At 41.8% G+C, this 23,489-nt stretch overlaps 1 protein-coding gene across 9 annotated transcripts in view; it reads right to left on the bottom strand.

Annotated features, from left to right (window-relative positions):
- Positions 1–23,489, bottom strand: part of APBB2 (amyloid beta precursor protein binding family B member 2) — a 201,518-nt gene that overhangs the window by 24,134 nt on the left and 153,895 nt on the right. For 8 of the 9 annotated variants that reach the window (XM_052780182.1, XM_052780184.1, XM_052780188.1 and 5 more), the window contains one exon: positions 20,889–21,016. In XM_052780182.1, the coding sequence (XP_052636142.1) occupies positions 20,889–21,016 (128 nt within the window). Of the gene's footprint in view, positions 1–5,770; positions 6,127–20,888; positions 21,017–23,489 lie in introns of those variants that run through there. The other variant, XM_052780191.1, reaches the window with a different exon arrangement.

The following is a 23,489-nucleotide window of genomic DNA, read 5'->3' as shown; positions in this document are numbered from 1 at the left end:
CTTTCTACTGGGCTTTGCAGAATCAGCAAGAACTTCACCATGCCTACTGCTAACATTTTATAAATTAAAGGGTTAAAATTAGATCTCAGTATTGCAAATATTGGAAGTTTTTCAAGCCTAAATAGTTGTTGGAATCAACCATTAGACTCAAAACATGACCTGCTGGTGCAAACTCTTAAAGGGAGATATGTTAATTACCCTATCGTTATGCAAGATACAATTGTATAGAACAATCACCATTGCAGCTGCCAGCACAAACAAAGAAAAGAGCACAGAAGAAATTCAGGAAGGTGAGAGAAAAACACAAGCAGCTGGGCTGCTGGACTTGCCCAGGCAGTGAGGAATGAGCAGGGCTCCAGCTGGGGGACTCCCACACCGTGGGATGCACGCAAATCAAAGGCGGCTGCATCCTGCTTCTAACCAGTTAATTACAGCTTTCCAATCAACCCAATATCTCCTCATAAAGCGTCTCGTAATTTATGAATTATTTTCACACAAAAGACTATTTGCCTGTATTCTCTTCACATTCTGGTAACTCGAATACGGTTAAATGATTTACCTTTAAAGTTAAATAAATAAATTTTAAAAAATTTGTCCCAGGGCTAAAAAGCAGACATAGGAAGTTTCAGTTCAAATGGCAGATTTTGCTGATGGCTCTAAGTGCCAGAAATGCTGCAAGAGCAGCTGTGCAAGTGCTTCGGTATGGTGCCCTACATATCCTTTTCCAAGCTGACGGAGTTAAAAGGGGTCAAACCAGAGCCTGCCAATAACGTAGGAAAACGATACCTAGAAAATTGTGTCAGGGCTGCTACACAGGATTTGAGACTCATTTCTGAGGGGAAAAGGCCAAGACCTCTGAGGAAAACAGCCCGTGACCTTCCAGCCTGCAGAGGTGTGAGAAAGGAGCCCCCCTCCTAGATAGACCCCCAAGGAGACGCTGCCTCCTCGGGAAGGGGGCGACAGTTTCCTCCTCCCCACCACTTCTGCCAGGTCCATTTTTTCCAGGTTGTTTTCCAGTAAGTGCCTTTGGAGGCAGTGCATCACAGTACTGCTGATGGTGCCCGCCTCCCTCATCACCCCTTTCCTCCGCACTCCTCTCGCAGAGGGTTGTACCCGGCCCAGGGACACAGCGGAGGCAAGACAGTTGCAGAGAGCAGTGTAACTCATGGGGCACCATCCTGCGGGAGAGGTCTGCACAATATGTGACAGTGCTTGAGTATAAGACAATTTCTCCTTCCAGCCCCAGGTTTTGTACACCAGTGACTAATGCAACTTGCATCCTGGAGGTGGATGGCTGGTATACAATGCCCACCCCACAAGCTGAAGGGTAATGGAGGTTTCACTGGGAAGTGAATAAACTGAGAGGCACAGTGGTAACACCACTGACCCCCAAAAAACACCACATGGCACTCATAAGGCTGTATCTGGATTTCTGCATTCACGTTTGGGCCCACCAGTACATGGTGTCCAGCCGAGGGCCACCAAGGTGCAGGAACCATGCTTGTTTAGCCTGGAGACTAGGTGGGCTTGTTTAGCCCAGTCACTCATGGGAGGGTTTAAAAAATAAAGCAAACCCAAGTTTCTTTGCCAAGAAAGCAACTAAGCCCAGAGAGATACTCAAAGAGGCTGTGCAATCTCTGTTCTTGGAGGTTTTTGAAAATATCAACCAGAAATGGCCCCGAGGTAATCCTGAACCCTGCCTGGCTTTGGGCAGGAGGCTGGTCTAGGTGACCTACTGCAGTCCTTTCCAGGGTAACTTTTTTCCTGTGACTGTCTAACAGAAATGCCTCAACGCACAGGACGGAGATGTGCTGTGCAGATGGACATGGCGATGCTGTGCTTATGCAGATGACCAGCCTATGGGTCTGTCTCAGCACTGGGCAGAGGGAGGCTGGCAGGGGTGAAACGACATGCCGAGAGCCCTGGCAGCTCAGGTCCCCTGGCGCCCATCCATCCCGGTGACTGGGACAGATGTCCTGGACTCCAAATATTCCAAGGTTGCTACTGTTGTGTCTTCTACTTCAACAAGGGCCACTGTAAGACTACAATGTGATGGAGAGCAAACCACACCAACAAACCCAAAAAGTTTTGTTCTTGTTGGTGTCTCCGAAAAGGTATTTAAGGACCAAGGTCATGCTCCCATGCTCTGCTCATGTTTTTAGTGGGGCACTGCACTGCACATGAGCCTGGGACAGCCTTAGAGTCTACTTCCCTGTACCTGGCAGGGTTAATTTAAGTCTACAGCCCAACCATTTCTGTGACTGATCATTCAGCTAACAGGGTGAAGAAGTTAACACTGCAACTTCCCCAGTTGTCTTTTTTGAGCAGATCAGAAAAAATAAGGCTGCCAGGTCTCACCTACACCCTGAGCAAGTACAGAGGTCTACCCTCCAACCTCCGCAGTCCTTAAATATTTTCACGTGGGACTACACCCTTCATCAGCACCCCTGACCACCTCTCTTCCTAAGACATAATGACCAACTGAAACGTCTTTGCTTTCAATTACTGTAGAGTTTTAGTGGAGTAAAACACATTTTACTTGATTAAAAATAATGATGCATGGCACAAGCCTTTCGTCTTTATTTACAGTTATAAGTACTTGCCCAAGCATATCCTCTGAGGTATAGAAGAGGCCCTACTCTGGTTTTCTAATTTGTAACTACAAAGTCTAGCAGCACTTAATGCAGCAAAATGTTTATGCAAAATGTAGTTACACCTCAACAACATAACATGAACAAATAAATGTAACAACCTTCATTTCTGTGCATTTGGAAGTCTCTCTGTTGCTTAGAGAATGATTATGTACTTCAGTTATGTATGCCATTAGAGAAATATAGTTGCTTTCACTGAAAGGAAAATAGCTGTGGTTTATAATTTTTCTAAGGGTTTGTTAGCTTTTTAACCTTTTTTTTTTAAAAAAACAGTCCTTAAGCCTTTTGTCTTCCAACAAGTATCAGACTACTCCAGCAGACTGGCCTTGAGTTTCTAGGTCCCTGCCACTACCAGCCTAGAGACTGAGTAGAAGTACAACTAATGCTTTCTGCAGAAATCCCCTGTTCATTGTGGGCCAGATTGTGCCATCAATTTTTAAGCAATTCTCCACTGGTAGCAAAGAAGATTTCTGCTTAAAAATTGATGGCTTGATCTAGCCTTCTGTTGCTAATCATATATTATGAAGACTACTATAACCTAGTCAGATTCTATTTTTAAAATAAAAAGAAAATATGAGGCAGCCTGACGTATTATATGAATCCACATTTTGTAAAGACTAAATTGTACTGGTAAGACCAGAACCAGCCCTGAATCAGTAAGTCCCACTAACAGTTTGGGTGCTAGACATCATACTGCTATCTGACAGACAAGCTGGCTCCTTGTTATTCTTCAAGTCCTCTCCATAAATATGCAACCTCAGGTCACTTTACCATTTCTTCAGGGTTTCCCTCATCTGCACACGCTAAATGACAGTGACTGAAGACCTGAGATGAAAAAGTGGGCGCACTTACAGTCCCTGAAGCACATTGTCACCCCAGGTACCTGCTCTCCTGATGTAAACCAGGGGCATCTTTCATAAACCACTGCAGACCACTTCCCTTTCCTGAGGAAATGTTACGTTTGGCTTGTTAGGGAAAACAAACACTTTTCTGGAAGCATGAAAAGAGCTTTGAACAGCAGGCCACCTTCTCCCCAAATCACTAGACCACCATTTTAGATAGATCAGTTGGATATAAGATTTTCTGTTTTAATTTTTTTAAGAATTATTAAATTCAGCCATAAAGATACTTCCAATTTGGAAACTTCTTAAAGCATATAGAGAAGGCTTTAATATCACATCAAAATACAACAACAGAAAAAAAAAGGGGATGTTGTTTTCCTTGGCAGATACCAAACCAAATTCAGGGACATGCCAGTTATTTTCTAATAGGAAGAAATGAAACTGAATGCTTCTTACTGACCTAATACTCCCCGATTTAGAATTGTTAAATTTCAGTTTTTGACCTGGATTAATTTACCCAGAGAATAAGGTTATCTCAGCCTATCTTAAACTACACTGGAGCAAAGTCTGCACTCTAACACAAATTAAAGCTATACAGAGCAGTTGAATCAATACTAGCACTAATATCAATTAGATCAGAATTTTGTCCCCAGTAACAGAGTTTTACTTCATGTCACGAAACACAGGAAACTCCAAACGGTGAACCAGAAAGCCTTGCTCAACAGGATACCCAACAGACTGTAACAATACAAGAAACACCATGGACCTTCAATACACACCTTAATTATCTAAAATACTAATTCACGCAGTTTGTTTGATCCTCATCTGTATTCCAATTGATCAGTGTTTAAAATATCTTCATAGATAAGGCTATTTATTTATATACGTCCACTGTTGTAGAAGGGAAAACTAACCTGTACTTAAAAAAAAAAATAAAAAGATCTAGCTGGTATTACATAATAAAACCCCACTATCTTCCTCTTTCTTTCTTTTAACCTACTAAAATAAATAAGCCAATTTTTACTGAGAAATGCTCCAGGGCTAAATAATATCCTCTTCCTCACTCACAAGTTGTTATAATTACATTAACTGCAAGGCAACAGCTACAAAAACATAATTAAAGCCATAGTTTTGAGAGATGAAACACTTCATATATTTCCGATAGAGGATCAAGACTCAACAATGTTCGCTATCCTTTAAGAAAGCAAAAATTACTGCACAGAACAGGGAGAGCAATGAGGCTCCATAACATGCAAGAAACCTAATTTAAGAGTGAAGCTGCTGAGTTTAAAGCAAAAGATAAATGTGCTTGTCTCTCTTCCTTCCCCTCTGCACCCAGCATAATGAGGATTCAAAGCTATATATCAATTAACAAATCAATGAAATTTCTCCTGCTGCAAATTCTTTATGAATACAGATAGGATTAAGTAAGCACAGAGACCTCAAGGCAATACATTACATTTAAATCATGAAGTTGCCTCTTCTGTCAAAAAAGCCATTAACCATTTCACTTCAACTAAATATATTTTTACATGTGTGTATCCCTCCATACAGTGTAATACTTCTGTCTTTAAACATTTTTACTTCTTTTGGAGCTCTACAAAGATTTCAAATTGCACAATCTCCATTGTCAATTACGGGCTGAAAGAAGAAAGCCCAGACTGGCTAGCTAGAAGTTAGCTAGGAATTGCACATAAATAATTATACAGGCACTGTATGTTTGGGGGAAAACACAGGAGTTTCTTCTCTTCAGTAAATGAGGTTTCTGCTGTTCTTACCTACAGCATCTTTTTATCCATTAACACAGCTTTACCAGTAAAAACAAATTATGATCATCCTCTACAGAATCAGGCTGGTCAGTTTGCAGCCAGTAACCGCAGCCAGTTCAGGAACCTGCAATTCTGAGCGGGACACAGACCCCCAAACATATTAATCATCAGGATCCATTAGTTAGCTTACTGCTCAAATGAGCAGTGATAAAGGAGAGGGAGAACAGCATCAAATCCTTACCGCTCAGCACACAGTCCAGCATTTCTGCTACAGTGCTCTCCTGAAGGTTGTTAAGTGTCAGCTCTTGGAGAAAAGAAATCTGACTTGCCTTTGTCACACTAGGAGCTGTAATTTGCCTTGCAGGCATCCACACAGAAGCTTTAGACTAATGGACCATAGCTTTGAAAATACAGCTCAAGACAAAGGCTACTCCTAACGTGAGACTGTTGTCTGGGGGGGGGGGGGGGAGGTTGAGGTTTTTTTCTTGTCACTTTTAAAGTTTCTTACCTTTTTGTTGCAGCAAACAGGAATTTAATGCCAAGAACGCCATACACAAACACCCAACTCAACGCTCTGCCTGGTCCCCGTCTCCGCTAGCGTGTGTCTAGGCATCAGATGATGCAAAGTGTACTTGCTGCAGCCGTGTACTTGTACTTCACCGACGGGGGCCGAATACCCCCGAGAACAGCAGCTCATTCATTTTGTATCGAGTTGAAGCACATCATGTCAGCTCCCACTCTCCTCACGGACTGTGCACGCTTGTGTTCGCCGGCTCCAGCTGTGAGCGAGTGGGTGCTTCTCCCTGGAAGGCACCGCTCCATCAGGGGTGTGTCTTTTCCTCCCTTCCCACTGCTTTTACTATTTCCACGCTCCCCCCCCCCCCGTGCTCTGACCGGCAGAAGAGGCCCCTCTCTTCCCCCTTTAACAAATCTTCACTGCTATGCGTGGTGCTCCTAGCCTGTAAACTTCCAAGATTAATCTGCTGTGACAGAAGCAATCTTTCGGGGAAGGCTGAAGTGCGTAGGGAGTCTTCCCCTCCCCATTTTCCAAAACCAGTGCAAAGCTTTCACAGTGTGACTCTGAACTGAATGCAACTGAGAAAGTCTCTTTAAAAGGCAGCAAAGATTTATGGCCAAATCCAAGAATTCAGACAGAAGTACAACTGCATTTACTTCAATGAAATTACACCTGCTTATGCTAGAAGTGAGATTTATCCTTGAGCTGTAAAAACAAACACACCAAATAATTTGATTTTCCAGAACTGACACATGCAATAACAGTAAATCTAATTTAGAGGTGTTGCTTGTGCTAAGGGTGACAGTAAACACAATGCTGCTGAAGCTCCGTTTTTTATTCGGCAAAAAATCCCCATCAAACGTGCTCAACCAGCAATAAAGAGCCGCTTCCCCAGGGACTGCACTCAAAACGTGGCAGGGCTTAAACCCCATCCCGGGGTGTTCAGCTTTCACAGCTACCCACAGCACTGCACATCACCCCTCCTGGATGCAGGGGAGGACTGGGGGGAAGCAAACTCCAACTGAGGAACAACCACAATGGCGCGAAGACATGGGTCACCATCCTGCACATCACTCTTCTCCACCCAACGGACTTGCTCCTTCAAACCTGCCAGTGGAGCTGCTCGTGGGATCACACCCTGCCCTCTCCAAGGAAAACGAGCCAACACGGCAAATGCCCACCAACCAGCCTCTTTAAACTAGCCAAGCTCAACATGAGTGAAAGCAGGGCAGGGAACGCGACCACGGGTATTTCTACCAGCAGATTTGAGAGGGTGAAAAGCAGTTAAGGACAGTTTTCTGGCAGTCACTTCTTCCAGCCACACAGATGCATTGGGAGCAGGATGTTTGTACACTGCCTAAATATACCCTGAGAGTCTAGTGAGGTTCCTTCCTTCCTTCCCTCCTGCTTATCATCAAGGTTTGGCAGGACCAGTTACGCTCGAGCAGCAACCTGTGCCATCCCGAAAGCTTTCTGCTGATTTCCACAGGAGTAACAGGTTGGAATTTAGTAAACAAATCTGTTGATGCTGCCTAAGAAGAAACAGATCCAACTCCTTCTTTCTTGGATGTGCTGGATACCCAGCGCTAACAAGAATTCAAGTCTATATAATAATTTTTGCACTGAAGCAAACAAGTAAGTTCTTGATAGTCTTGACAACTGTGGAACTTACTTGGGGGGGAAAGAAAGGGGCATTTTATGGGCAAGAAAAAGGGCACCTGAAACTGGTTAAATGCTGTAAGATACACACGCATTACATTTTTAATCCAGGTTCCAATACGCGTTCAACATAACTTGTTTAAACTTGCAAATGAAGACAGAATTAATCTGATAACTATGACAACTACCCTCTCCATTGCTGTTCTCCTCTTTCACTCTCAGCAAATCGCATAGAAGGGGATATGGTAGACTTCCAGCTGGCCAAACGACAGCACTTGTGAGAACAATGTCACACTCCGACTTAAAAGGCTTCTAAGGAGAGAAGCCAAACTTTGCCGTTTTAATATGCTGGAACAGTTTGTGGGAGAGAACCACTCTTCCCTGAACCTCTCTTCAGTACAAGAAAAGAGATTCAGCAGAACTTTGGAAACCTGTCAAAATAAGTATAATTAAAACTATGTCCCAGTCTTCAAGTTTTTACCTGGCTATCCAGTAAATGAGCTGGAACTGAATTCCAATCCTGTGTTGGTTTTGATTTTGGTATGTGGTACATGCAAAACTTACTGCCTGTACACCTTTCAGTAACGATATGGCTAGATACAAACATGCTGGCTCTGTTGTTGTGAAATAACTAGCCCTGGTATTTTTCATCAGTCCTCCTGGTCAAAGGGAAGGTGTTTGAAAGGACCAGTTGAATCTGGCGAATCAACAAATGGTTACAGGACTGGTGCCACAGCCAAGGGTTTGGCTACTTAGACCATGGGACTTGCTTTGAGAAACCTGGTCTACTGGGGGCTAACAGGGTCCGTCAGAGAAGGGGAAGAGCATCTTCAGTCATAGGCTTGCCAAGGTGGTGAAGAGGCCTTTAAACTAAAGTTGCCGGGCGAGGGGAACCTCAATCCATCCCACTCCTACCAGTTTGATGCCACTGCCAGCAGTAGATGCCCAGAGCCTGGAGAGAGATCACAGGTCAGCAGGAGAGCACCTGATGAACAGCACAAAGGAATTCCAGCCACTCCAGCCAGTAAGTCAACTTCATCAGGGGCCCAACTTAAATGCCTCTATGCAAACACACATAGCACAGGGAATAAACCAGATGAGTTCGAGGCGTGCACACACCTGCAGGGCTATGATCTTATTGGCATCACCAAGGCATGGTGGGATGGGTCCTACGACTGGAGTGCTGGAATGGAAGGATACAGGCTGTTTAGGAAGGACAGGCAGGGGAGATGAGGAGGGGGTGTCACCCTCTATGTCAATGACCAGCATGGGGCTCTCTCTGCCTGGGAATGGATGAGGAGCTGACTGAGAGTTTATGGGGAAGCTTATGAGATTGGAACTAGATGATCTTTAAGGTCCCTTCCAAATCAGAATCATAGAATGATTTATGATCAGTGTTTCAGCTTCCCTATCCCTTGCCCCACGCTCTCTGCTCCTCTAAGTTTGTTGCTTCTAGTTGCTGTCTATGAAAAGGGCAACAGCTTTACCTCTGCTACCAGCAACAGGAAAATCTCTTAAGGCTTAGCCAGCAGGCAGTTTCTAAAAATGAAAAAGCAGTTTGGGCCCAGTGTTTTCCCATTTGTGCACACACAACCTGCTTACTTACTACAGCTGTGCCTTGTGTTTGTCTTTCTGGCCAAACTTAGCTTTACCAATCCTCAATCCCACCCAAAAATGTGAAATTCAAACATGAATTTAAAATTTTAGGTAAGGCTTTGGGCGGTAGTGGTATCTGATTTCTGATTCCTTTGAGCTTACTTGGCCAAATGTATGTATTCTGAAAATGAAAGGTGAAACTCACACACAAGTCTTCTTTCATGAACTGTGTTTTAAAGAATAATCATCAATAACTTAAGTTTTGACACCAGTCATGGAAGTTGCAGCAGTCAGCATTGGCTCCTGAGTTTGGCTGACAGGCTCTCCCCAGCAACAACTGCTACCACAAACCATGTGAAAAAAATTTAGTCCCATTTCCCACTGCCAGCCAGTTCTGTGAGCGTGCAGCCAAATCGCCAGGCAGGAGGGATCTTTGTACTGCAGTTTACCTACAGGCTGCAAAAGAAATGAGCTTGCAGCAGGTAACAGGTCAAATTTACACTGACAAAAACATCACAAGCAGCCAGTGCTGGCAAGGTGAAAACTGCCCAGGAGAGCTCTCAAATTCAACTCCAGCACTGCCAAAAGTGCCAAATTCAAGGCAGCAGGGGTGTTTTGGGGCATGTCTGGTGTATAAATACAACACATGTTGTTCCAGCCTCTCCCAGCTATCACATGATGCCCTCTGATGGGTCCCCAGCTGGGTTATATGTCCCCAAGCTGCATCTCCTCACTGGAGATGAGGTTCAGCCAAGCTCATACTCAGGGAGTGAATATTTAACACCGTAAAGAATCTGGGCAGATCTCCACGTGCTCAGCAGTGATGATGTGCCCAATTCTCTGGTTAAACTGCCAGTGAACAGCATCTGAGTAAATGAAATTAGCTTATACTCAAGACACAGGGGTAGGATCATGTTCTTCCCAAATTCATCAAATATTCCTATTGCATGGCCAGAAGCTGTTTACCTCAGAGCAGAATACCAACTATCCCATCACACACAGCCCTGTTAATACCAGCTGAGCTGTGGCTGGACTGAAGAAACAAAACCACTACCAGTGGCTGAGATCTGCATACTCACTCTGAGCGTGTGCAAGGACTGGATCCAAGGGTTTCACATACAGAAAATTTTGAGGAAAAAAGAAAATGAGTTTATGAGTAAGGAACCTGGATTCAGGTTGCAGTTTATTTCAGTTTGAACAAAAGGAAAATGATATAGCAACAAATTCATGTTGTGAGGCCAAGAGTATGTTTTTGCAGGTGGAGAGGTAGTTAGCCCTAGCAGCTGCACTCAGACTGCTGGTTCACACTTGTAGACCTGTAGACTTGTAGTCCTACACTTGAGATAAAAGCAGAAGCAGGTTTGCATCCCAGCTGCTGCACCTGCAGCATTCAAAGCTACACTTCTGCCCTACAGGAAGAGAAACGTTTCCCAAGCTTGCCCTGCCTTTTGCTATTCTGAAGCATCCATCCTATCCTGAAGCAAAACATTTTGACATTTCCAGGAAACAAAAAATTAGTCCTTTTAGCAAAACTCAGAGCACAACAATTTTGCTTAGTCTTTAACAACCTAGAAGCTTAAAACCTCTCATCATTGTGATCATCTGCTTTCATCACAAATTATGAAGCAGCAACAGCAGTGCCAAATCTTCTAATTTATCTGAAATTTCATATTATTTTCAAAAAGACAGGGGAGAAGGTGAAGGATGAGTGAAGAAACATTTCATAAAGTTTAAAACCTGGATTCAGACAGGTATATGAGAATCTCCACACACCCCACAAAACAAGCTTCCAGCATTCATGAATGGATGAAGAAAGTTTGAACTACTACCTTGAATCCTGAAGGCTCAAAAGTGACTAAATGAATATATCATTTATGAATGCCTGGGTTAGCAATATCCCAGAAGAGCTTTGTTTGTTTTTTAAACTAAGGCCCTTGAAGCCATGCATGTACTTCATAAATGAATAGAGGGCACGAGCAATTGCTTAGTTTGCTTTGTCTAATTCATCTCATTATGCTCCTGATGGTAGCTGACAAAAAGCAGAGATGAAAAGCAATTTTCATAATAAAATACCCAACAGTGCCCCCCCCCCCCCCCAAAAAAAGGAATCTTCCTTAGTGCATCTGTTTCCTTGTGGGTATAGGTACTTTTTATCTTAAATGTGTATCTATGTTGTTGGAGATATATATGTAAAGTTCATTTAGATTCTTCAGACATCACCAAAAGGAACAGGCAGAAAATAAACTTATTAATCAATGAAGAAAGACTGATGATACACAACTACAAAGCAAAAGCAATTCAATACATCCTTAGCAAACTGAACTACACCTGCAATCAGCTTGCCAGAAGGACCTTAACTGCTATGAGACTGTCTGCAATTGCAGAGGACAGGCCATAAGAACCCAGATGGACCTTTCCAGTCTGAGCTACTGAAAAATTATTCTTTAAGTACTTGTTCTGGTTTTGGCTGGGATAGAATTAATTCTCTTCATGGTAGCTAGTGTGGGGCTATGTTTTGGATTTGTGCTGAAAACAGTGTTGATGACACAGAGATGTTTTCGTTACTGCTTAGCAGCGCTTACACAGAGCCAAGGCCTTTTCTGCTTCTCACCCCACCCCACCAGTGAGCAGGCTGGGGGGGCACAAGAAGCTGGGGGGGATGACACAGCCAGGACAGCTGACCCCAGCTGACCAAAGGGATATCCCAGACCATATGACATCATGCTCAGCATATAAAGCTGGGGGAAGAAGAAGGAAGGGGGTGGACGTTTGGAGTGATGGTGTGTGTCTTCCCAAGTAACCGTTACACGTGATGGAGCCCTGCTTTCCTGGAGGTGGCTGAACACCTGCCTGCCGATGGGAAGTGGTGAATGAATTCCTTGTTTTGCTTTGCTTGCGTGCGCAGCTTTTGCCTTACCTATTAAAATGTCCTTATCTCAGCCCAAGAGTTTTCTCACTTTTACCTTTCTGATTCTCTCCCCCATCCCACTGCAGGGGGGGAGTGAGCAAGCAGCTGTGTGGTGCTTAGTTGCTGGCTGGGGTTACACCATGACAGTAATCTACAGTTCCTCTTTCCGCATCTTGACAAATACAGCATCATCCCAAACACTGCCACATGTCAGTAACAGGTATCCCAGAACACAGGCAAGCTCACTTTCACAGGTTCTTTTCCGAAGTGGAAAAATTCACATACTTCACTGATGTTAAACATAAGATCAGCAGAATACTAGGTCAAATACTGAAGCCAGCTACCTTGCCTGACCTTGCAGACCTCAAACTCTCATACTCTTCTAAGGTTTGTAGTAGGCTCCTTACTTTTCCACCTGCTATTTTGTTCTTCTAGAAGAAGAACCCTAGCCCTGATAAAGAAATAACATTTACACCATCCTGCTGCTCCCAAAGGTATTACGTTGATTTTGCTGAGCACTATCCAGGCTTTCCAGGTCCACACCTGTAAGTTATGGACTAACCCAACTCATGCTGAAGTTAATAAAAAACTTCCCATCAATTATAAGGGGAATTTGGTCAGACTCAGGGGGCACACAAGCATACATCCAGCCAGCTTTGAAATTAATCAAGGTGGGAAGGGGAACTTCAAGCAGTAAAATATTGAAATTTTAGACACAATTGAGTTCTATGTTTAATGCATCATTCAAATTATAAATTGAAATTATTGTTATGGCATTAAGATGAATAGCATTGATGTGAAGCAGACCATCATCACGAAAGATATAAAGCACACAGATTTTTCAATGTCATTAAGCACAAGTTTCTTCTTGAAAAAATACAGATGTTCATGTAACAGTTTCTAAATACAAAAACAAGTCAGTCAGTAAAAAAAACCCTAAATGTTTAAGACACTTGAATTATTGTTGAAAAAAATCTTTTAGTTTGCTCAAATTAGTGTTTAAGTTTTTGCTAATCAATCTGCAAGTATCAAAGAGACTTTAGTAGGCCATCTACCTCCATTGCCAGAGGGCAAATTGTGCTGAATACCACTGACAAACAAAGGCCCTTTTCCCTGGTGGAGCCAATGTTAGGAAAGAAGCCAACATACCATCCTCAGAATTAAAAGCCTGAAGTGAAAATGCTTTCTAAATACATGTAATGGATAAGACAGTATATGCTATGATTTACATAAAATGTACTGCATATAAATATTTGAATTGCAATCAGCTAGTATCAAACATGGGAAAGCATCCCGAGGCAGATGCAACATTTAAATAATTGAAGTGGTAAGTTGATAGCAAGAGCATCCTCTTATATTTTAGGGGCACATTCCAAATTATCTTCTTAAAACACTGCTCTTTTCTTCAGTGGTCTATGCTCTCTGTGGCTTTTCTCCTCAAAGGTTTTTTATACGCCTACCTTATTAGTAACTGAGCAGCTTCAATATACATTAGACTAGCAAAGTGAGATCACTAGTGGACTAATTTGGTTTTCTCTCATCTGCTACAGAGACCTTAGATTAGACAAGGTCTTAAGAAGAGAATGAAAGAATACAGTAAAGTTTCGGGTTTTGGTTTTTTTGTTTTGTTTTTGTTTTTTTTTTTTTAAGAAAAGTGTTATAGAATTGATATTATTTGACAGCCTTCATAAGGCTGTCAAAGCCTAATTCTCTTGTGAAAATTTATTCCATAGGTGACTCCCTCTCTACACAGTCCCTGCCGTTGACATGTCATCTGAGAGATGTGTAACTAAGAGTCTAACTTCAGTGCTGCTGAAGATGAAGGAGGTGAAAGAAAGGCAGGCACCTTGAATCGACTCCGACTGGTTTGGGACGGAGGATGTTATTTTCTGTTAGCATACCCTCTGCTGAGAGGAAGCAACAGATGTGTATGCACCCAAGTGCATGACCAGGCAAAGTAAATAAGGTAAGTTTAAACCACCTTTGATTATCAGTTAAGACCACAGCTGCTAACTAGCTGTTGAAAACGAGGAGGGCTGTGGAGAGCCTGGGAGCAAGATGTTTTCTGCTCACAGCTATGGTGCCAGAGAGCAGCTGCTTTTTGCATCACTTGCATCACTGTTTTGCCACAGAGTTAAAGCAGCAGTTAAATATAGGAATCCAGCCTGGACTTAGCGTCTGCTTGATTAACATACAGTGAAAAGAACAGAAGAAAGCATCAGATTTCCACCCCAAACTGGCAGTCAGTAGCTCTCCTGAGCCGCAGACACTTTCACAGGCAGCTCAGGCTGTTCTTGAGGGACCTGTGCGATAGCCGCTGCTATTCACCGATTACCCTAGTTGTATCCTAAAGTGTTTGAGTTTAATAGCTGGAATGGTAGTGAATGTGTTGAGATGTTCTAGCACAAATTTGTAGAACGACTTTAAGCCAAGGACTCAGTGAATACGCCATCTTTTTTATTAATTGAGACAACTTGACTACACCGCAGTGGTTATCTGTAGTCCAGGTTTAGACATATCATTTGTCTTAACTGAAAGCTTTGCAGTTGAACAATTCCAAGTGCTATTTAAAAAGCCTGCCTCCCAGAAGAAACACTAGATACAATTCCCAAATTATATGCAATATTTTCCATTATTTCCTGAAAACAAATATAGAATAGTAAACACATTCTACAATAAAATACTTAAACAGGGTTCTGTTTAAGGTAACTAAGCGTTTGTTGCCATGCTCAAGCCACTAGCAGAGCAAGTGACACATTTTAAATGCTTGTCTGGTTGTTTTTCCTAATAGGAAAGGAAGCCTCCTGCCATTTTCCCCATTTCTTTAAGCAAATGCCTCAGCACTACCCTGAGCTGTCCTTCATGGGCTTCTCTGTTCCTGTCCCCCTCTCTCACAGAAATCCTTACAATTCTCCTCTTCCGTGTTTGTCCCAATTCCCTTGCTCCTTGAGGGAGCTCTGCACTTGTGCTAATCTACTGCTACTATGCTTCTCAGCTGCTGTTTCTGCATTTAAGCTTTTCAAAGGTTACCAAATATCTATAGCTCCATGGCCAAAATTCTCCCTAAGCATATCCTTTTTTCTCAGCTGCTATCAAAGGGTGAATCCATCATTCATAAGCGCCTGAGCTGCTCACAAGCCACATCCTTAACACAGAAAAATCCCTCACTGTCACATGTAATCATTTTTCATCTCATTAGTGGCATTAGGCAGAAAGGATAGAGGGATGTTGCCCTAACACAGTTGAAGCCACTACTGATACAAAACCATTTACTGGTGCAAAACTATGGGTGCTTATTTTAAGTTAATACGGGCCTATTTCAATGCATCTTCAGTCTACCATGTCTTCAATGTTAAATCCCGAAATTAAAATAAACCAGTTTTATTAATCGAAGTAAAAATGCACACATATAGCTTTTTGCACTTAACCATATTTTCTTGAAAACACATTAATTCTGTAAGATTGACTGGATCTCCCCTTTCACAGCTGTATTGTTTCATTACCCCCTCCTAGAACACGCTGCACTTGCAAACAGTAATGTCAGGCCTTATGGAAATAAATGGGAAGTTTTGTATAAATAATCACCTAAACTATTTCTTAGTGAGAAGGGAAAATGCTACCAAAACATACAGAAAATGATATTCAGATGCAGTTGGCTTAAGGAAAAGGAGAAAGCAAAAGATTGCTCTAAAAAACCAGCTAAGAATATGGGCCAGAAAAGCCAGTAAAATCCTTTTCCTCCAGTGTAATCCCTCACCTATGCTCTATTTACGCGATTCCTCACAGTATGTTTTGTCCTTATTCCAAGGTTACAGGGACCGAGGGGAACAGGCAATATTGATTAATGGTGTCCCGGAGTTTGAAGAGTTCAGCTGGAATTACACATTCTTTGAAGGGTGTTATCTTTCCAGAAGAGCAGGTGCAAACACCATCTCAGTTTTAATTTATTTTATTTTCTGCTTTTCTTGACCATGTCTCTTTAACGCAGAAGAGAAAGTTTATTATTCATTATCTTGTACAGCTTGATAAGCTTCTCTCACAGAATCGGAGAAAGACTCAATCTCAGAGCACATTCAATCATTGCCTCAAAGGGAAGGCAATCTACAAAAGACCTTAAACACCTCCCTGAATGATGCAGCTGTAAGCCACACTGCATCACTGGAGCCTGATGGTGTGTTGCTTGTATACAAAATACTTTCTGAAAAGAGGAATGATAAATTACAGATACAACAGGATATCCCAACCACACTAAACTTGCATTTATTGTCCGTACTTCTCTTAGCTTTTAATTGTCTAATTAAGGTCAGGTATCCCTCCTAAAATCTCATGTCCATATGATAGACATGGTCAAGTAAGGTAATATCTATAAGTACACAGTCTCAGCTAGGAAATACAGATCATAACCTCACGAGACAGGCACTCAACCTGCAGCATGTTGAAACAGCAAGATAGGATACTATTTTTAATTCCCCATATTCTGAGCAATCTGAGCCATCTTTCTACACCATTTCCTCCACATATTCCACAGATTTGTCCCATTTTCTCACTCGCATCACCCCAATAGTTTTCTCAGCTCTTGCCCCAACAGCTCCTGAGATAACACAGCTCAGGTAATTTCTGTTTTGTTGTTAGGACTTTCTTCTCTTCCAGCCTTACAGGATTATGTCCATCTGACTTGTGGCGTCTATCCACTTAGCTGTCTGCTCTCCCTTTTTGAGGCAGCTTGAGCCTCATCTTTGGTGTGTGCATTGTCTTACTTTCTTCAATCTAGTTGTCCTCTCCGCCTTTCTCCCCTTTTTTATTCTGAGCCTCATTGTATTCCCTGATGTCTAGGCAGAAGAAACACAGCAGCAGTTCAAAGAAGCAGGGCAATGGACATCCACGCAGATGAAAAGATCCCCCCCCCCATCTGACAAAATGGGGATTATTAGGGCAAAGGAGGGAGTGCAATGCTTTCACAATGTCTAGTCAGAGAGCCTACAATCAGAAAACTCGAATACCAGAGAATCTGCCTCTCCATCACTTAAGAACCAAGAGCAACTGCACTACCTCCTCAGCCTGCCAGGGAAACACACAAACTATGCAAAGAAAACAAACCTGCACTATGTGGTGACAAAGCTAGTGGATGAACAAAGACACATGCTATGTGTTTTGCCCAACATGCCAGGTGCCCACATCATCCCGTAACCAGTTCCATATTCTGTCCCATCAAAACTGTCTCCTGAACCCACCTGCAGCCCTCCTGGCCAGCAACCCACTGAATTTTTCAGCTGGAATATACTGCTGTTGTATGGAGACACCAGGAGAGAAGAAACTGATCTTTCAGGCAATTAAAGTCCCATAGATGTTTTAAAAGTTGAGGCGGGCTTTGGATTGGTGGAAAAGCAATGAAGATAAAGGGGGATTCAGGGAAATGTGCTAACGGAAACTCTTTTATAAAATTGATGAGCCATTACCTTTTCTCTCTTCCTTGTTAGTGAGCTGCTCAGAAAGCAAAGGGCACGCACCAGCAGTTGAGAAGGGGAGACAAAACCCAACGTGAGGAATGATTAATGTACAGTCCTGCAGCTTGCAAGGGAAAAGAACAATCCTTTTATAGCTTCACTAGGCTAATATTTTCCAACATGCTTTTAAAAGCCCTGAAAAAAAACATGTAATGGGTGGCTTGTTAAGAAGCAAACACAGCACTGACATTATTCACTGATACACCTGTGATACCACAAATCCTCCATGTGACAATGACCTTACTGATGTTGAAATCAAACTATTTAAACAAGCGCAAGGACTTTTCTTATTTACGAATAATACTAAATGAATTGTCATGGCTCTGTTTTCAGTACAGCAGGAAAGGAAGACTGTACAGAGGACAGTGGCTTTTAAAATTCACATGCTATCACCTAAGAAACCAAGTCTGCCAAAAGGCTGGACAGATACAGTACATTTATTTTCCTTTAATGCCCATATACATGGATCAAACATAGGAGCTCAGAGTCTACACATATACATACTCATATATACATGCATAACCACCAGTTTGTGGGAACCTGCTTTTGATCACAATTTTACAAAGGCGCTCCAGCCTTTCTTAAGGTTGAACACATTTTACTGACTGATTAATTGAAAACAATGGATGCTACCTTTCAAAACACAAAATCACCAAACAGCCTAAGTCTACAAAATGATAAAGCCTTAGCTTATCACAGAACTGTTAAAAAAAGAAACTCTAGAGGTCAGGATAATAGTGTAACGTATGGAGAGAGTGATTACAGCCTCCCAGAAGATGTTTCTGCCTGAGGTGAGTTAGCAGACACGTCCTCAGATGAAACCTTCATCAGCAGATCTCTATTTCACCAATCTATGGCATAGCTTAGAAAATCATCTGGTCAGGTGTCGTTAGAAAACCTTTTCATCATCCAAAGCAAAATCTACGCAAACAAATTACTACAAGCAAAACAGAGTTTAAAAGGACGACCTGCAGATCATTATGGGGTTCAAATAGCTCAAAATAGAGGAAAACATGTATTTCTACAATACTTTAAAATTGAAACACTGCCCTTCACAACAAATCCAACATATTTTATTATATGGGCTCTTGGACCACAAGATGTAGCTAATTAACAAAATTCATGTGCAACAACTTCTGGAAGAGTTGCATCCCAGAAACAGGGATTTCATCAACTTCCTCGACAATTAATCCATCAAAGCAGCAATGCAATCCCCTCACTTTTCTCTGACGACGGCAAACTCATGATCAGGGAAAGTTGCTTTTGCAGTCAGTGAATGGCTCTGGTGTTTCTCACCTCGGGACCAATAGGTAATTTTGCCAGGATGAGCCCAAGGACTGCATGCTAATGTATACATGAAAACAGATGCAGTGCAATTTCCAGCTCAACAATACGGTTTTCTCAGCTTGGGTTCTGCTGTCACCAAATGCTTTTTTCTTGTGTGTTAGTGCTTCTTCAGAAAATGCTACATCATTTATGCTACCCTTCAAAGCATGTTTCCTACACTGAACCTCTCTATGCCCAAAATACATTGTACATCTGATTACTCAGTCATAAGTTTGTTCTTTCTGCTTGTCTTTTGGATCTTCTGCTATTTAACATCACATGCAGTCTGAGTTCACTTACAAATAATGGCTACACTGCTTTTCCTACAACCTTATTTTTTTTAATGGGTCAATAAAATGTTAAAGAAATTAAATTTCAAAAAAAGTGGGCTCCAGTCCTGAAAGTCATACCAGACACAAGATTTCTGTAGAAGCGTCTATCAAAATTCTTATGAAGGGCTAAGAATAGGAAAGGCACATTTCTCTTAAATGCCCCCTTTCAACATTGATGTTTCTATGACCAGTTCTGTCTTTAGGAGAAGCAGGTACTCAGCCTGGAGAAATGTGACTCATTATTTTATTTTCTAAAGAACATAATGGAATGATTTTATTTTCCAAAGAAATGTAAATATTTGAAAGAAGAACTGTAAATGCTTCAAAAAAATTAACAAAAGCAAAGCTGGCTTCCTTTACTCTGTAAAGCTGCATCACATTTATGTGCCCCTTAAGAGGCTCTATTTTACTTCCTGACCAAAGCAAGCTACTACAAAATCTGACTTGAAGGGAAATGTGCAATGCACTCATTTTCTGAGGCAAAGCACTGTAATAGTTTATTCATAAGAAGTTAAAACCTTTTTACTTCCCATAATTTCAAACTGGATTTGCCCCTTTTAGATCTCCCAAAAATCTGCCAAAAACAGTGAAAAAGACCCCAACCATCAGTCATTTATAGAAGTAAAAAATTTAGAAAGATGGAATTGGGTCACTTTTCCTTTTGGAAATTTAGCCAGAGATAATCGGAAACTTTGGCAGGGGATTAAAGAAGTTTCAGAAAATCTTTTACTGGGAAAGATTTTTCAGGTCCAAAATGACATTTCCCATCAAAAGTCAGAGACAAAAAAAACCCCACCAAACCAAAACAAACCCTACTATTGCAAATATCTCAATAATCAAACACGGACACAAAAAGCAGCAGCTTGTTAGCGTTATTGAATCCTTACTACCCATGCGTCAGGATGGGTACTGTCCAAAGATCCTGGAATTACGCAATGTGAATGGCAATGTTTTTGATATATCAAAATGCTCAATGGGACAGGGAGACAGCTCGCTGTCCCACTCTAAATAAGTCACCTTCACAATCCTGTTCCCACAGCAATATTACATGACAAAGAAGGATGCTACCAAAAGAAGACCAGTCAGGAACGAAAGCTAAGGAAAGACTGGCTCCAGGGCAGGAAGGCCTTTAGCACGTACTCCTGCCTGCTCCCTGCAGCACAGAAGAACCTCAGCTCACAGTCAGATTTCAGCGACAAACCTCAGTTTTTTGCAACACCCTTAGGAATTTTCTTGCATCAAGATCTTTAAGTAATAGTAATGGCTTAAAACTACTACTCTTCCCTCAATCCAACTTTTTTCTCCATCAAATCAAATATCCCAAGAAAGTAGAAACACATGCATACAGTCAGAGTGTAAGTAGCGCATTTAACTTGGACCAGCAGGAAGAGATGCTTTCACATAGCCAGGAGACGCATATTACAGGACATATTTGAAAATACGGTTTTATATAAAAGAAGTATTTTTTATATATATATATATATGAAACAAAATAGTGTTGCATGTGCAGTTTTATGCACCTGGCTGAATTACTCTGAAAAGTTTGCTCAATACAGGTTTAGCAAAACATCATGTAAGTGATAAACTATGAAAAGCAGAGATTTTTAAAAGTAATACCAGGAAGAAAAAAAAAGCATTTACCCATCCTCTCATAGCCCCTGGGACATAGTTACTCAATCAAATGAATAGCTTTGATACCTAACTTGCTGCGGGTGTGTGTGTACTCTGTATCAGCACACAGAAATAGCACCAAGTCAAAAGGGATAAGGAGAGCGAAAACTCACCGGCCGTTGTCACGACCCACGCCCCAGACTCTGATGCTCACAATGGGCTGCGAATGAAGAACTGTGCGGTCCATGGGGTCAATCAGGTTCAGCATGTCATTTTCCAGTATAAGGTACATGTCTTTGCCCTGCAACTCCAGACAAAGTACAGTTACACAGTATGTCCCCCCCTCGAACTGACTGGGATCAAGGTGTTATGTCTGTGCTGTTCAGACTTGCATCCTCTTAATTCATTCAAAGTTTCAGTTTGTTCCAAGAGCAACTACAAACAAGTTAATTTACTTTTGGTGTGAAAAAGATCTAAGTATCTAGCTACTACTATATTTTTAAATCTCAATCACAAAAAGCTTTGATGTCTTTTAAATGCAACTGTTTCACTCATTCAACCCCAAGCTACCAAGTTATTCAACAAATTACGTGTTTATCCTTTCTCAAGTAAATTCTTCCAAATATATTAGAAGTCAAGAACTGTTTTAATAGTAAAGGCTCACATCAAAACCTGTACTCTTAAGGCAGAGCTTCTTCCTTCAAACAATGTGCTTTGTTTCCATAAACTTTAACCAACGGGTCATGGGAACAGACAGCAATTTGTACATGTAAAGGATTTATAGGATACTCTTCGAAGAAAGATTAATTAAAGGGGAAAACCTAGCATTAAGACATGAATGTGAATTCTGCTGGTGGCTGCAGAATCCTGGAGCCAGGATTTCTCCCTAATTCTTCTGGCATGCAAGAACAAAGAGAATGCTTTTTCCCTGTAGAGGAAACAAATTTAGAGGCAATTTTCCTTTTGATGCTAATTCACAAATGCTAATCTTCCTCCTATGGTTAGCATTTGCAAAAGGTCTGCTGACTCTTCTATCATATACACTAGCTCTCTTCTCAGAGGCTGTACACCTACTCTGCAGACTGCAGGACCGCACAGAAATGATCGTGGACCTACTGCCGAGAGGTAAGACAAGCTCCTGCTGATAGAAAAAGAAGGTGGGAGCTATCAGCTAAATATAGAGTACTTTGTTTCCTCTCTATTATGCCAGAATCTATAAATGAACAGAAAGAACAGAAAGGGTCTGACTTCCTACTGACAAATGTTTCAAAAATGACCTTTTTCTTCACCTCAGTGACACAGAAACCCTCTTCCCACTTGGTTACAGTGGCTCAAGTCTTAAACGATGTCTAATTTTGTGTCTGTGTAAGACACACATTCACGTCACCCTGGGAGGGCCTGCTTTCAGGGTTTCCAGGCTAGGCAGCAAGGGGCAGGTACTGCCAGACCACCTCTTCCCCACCCCCAAATCTCCTAACAGGGATTCAAAGGGGAGCTGTGACACAGAGCTGGCAGCACAAGCACCAAGAGGGGTGTGGGAGAGGAAGGGGACACAGGCTGATATATGCGATGCCAACACAGGAACCTTTTGTCTGATGGAAAAAGTACAGCTGCAGCTGAGATGCAAGGCTGGATATATAGGCCGCTCCTAGAGAAGCACAAGCAGATGTAGCTGTGATAACCATGCATGTAAATGGGGCAAATCAGCAGCATTTTGCTGCTTGCAGCATACAGAAAAAGAAACATGGGAAATAAAACACAAAAGCCAGGATTATACCAGGCAGACCAGGATGATGAAGAAAACCAAACAGAAAACAGAGTCATCACAAAGAAAAAGGGTGAGAAATTTGCTTGGAGGTCAGAAGCAGTAAACAGATTGTGTGAAGAATGTTACAAAGTGTCACAAAGATTACTTTTTGGACCCATTTTCTATTTATATATTTGTTCCAGAAGGAAATTATTACAAGAAGGTAAAATCTGTTCATCATGCAAAATACACTGGGATTAGGGTAATAAAACTGAATCCAAATTAGCTGGAAAAGAGGAGAATGGGCAGATAAGCAACATAAGTCACGGAAAATTATCCTTGCAATGCTCAAGGGATAGCTTGGCTGCAGCCAGAAGCAATATATTTTGCTAAGTTTTGTTGCCTTATTACACAAAAGCTATTTTAGAGATGAAAACACTGCATAGGGCAAGACAAAATTATTTAGACAGACTGGGAGCTTGAACATAGGCCTCAATGTCTCAGACTGCTGAAGAGTGGCAGAGACCTGATGGTCCAAAATGAAGAAAGCTCTCATGGGAAGAGCCAGGCGGGGAAAGCGCATGAAGGAAAGAAAGATTCAATCCCAGCAGTCTTTCAGGGAAGTGTTATATACTGTGGTATATAGGACAATGGCAACAATGTATCTTTTTCATCTAAGTGACTTGGTAATGTACAGGAATATAGTGCATGGCAAAGTAGCCACACAAACAGATGAGTTGTGTTTTTTTAGGTTTTACAGAAACACAGAAGTTAGAAATTTACAGGGAATTTCTTTTGGAGGGGAGTGGAGGGCATGAAAACCCACATTAAAGCCAGCGATAAAGCTTCTGCAGGGTCAGGATTTTACTCAGAGTGTGGGGGGGGGTGTTTAACCCACAGTGTGTTTTGGTTTGCTTTTTTTAAAAATCATTAAAACTTGGGGATGGTCCTTTTCCCAATTACACTTTCATTACATTCTAGCTAAAATAAATCTTTAGGCAATCTTAAAACTCCTATCTGCAGCCAT

Source organism: Harpia harpyja, chromosome 2 (assembly GCF_026419915.1).
Source record: "Harpia harpyja isolate bHarHar1 chromosome 2, bHarHar1 primary haplotype, whole genome shotgun sequence".
Taxonomy (NCBI): domain Eukaryota; kingdom Metazoa; phylum Chordata; class Aves; order Accipitriformes; family Accipitridae; genus Harpia; species Harpia harpyja.
The sequence above is the reverse complement of the archived record's forward strand: the minus strand, read 5'-3'. Positions and strand labels throughout refer to the sequence as shown.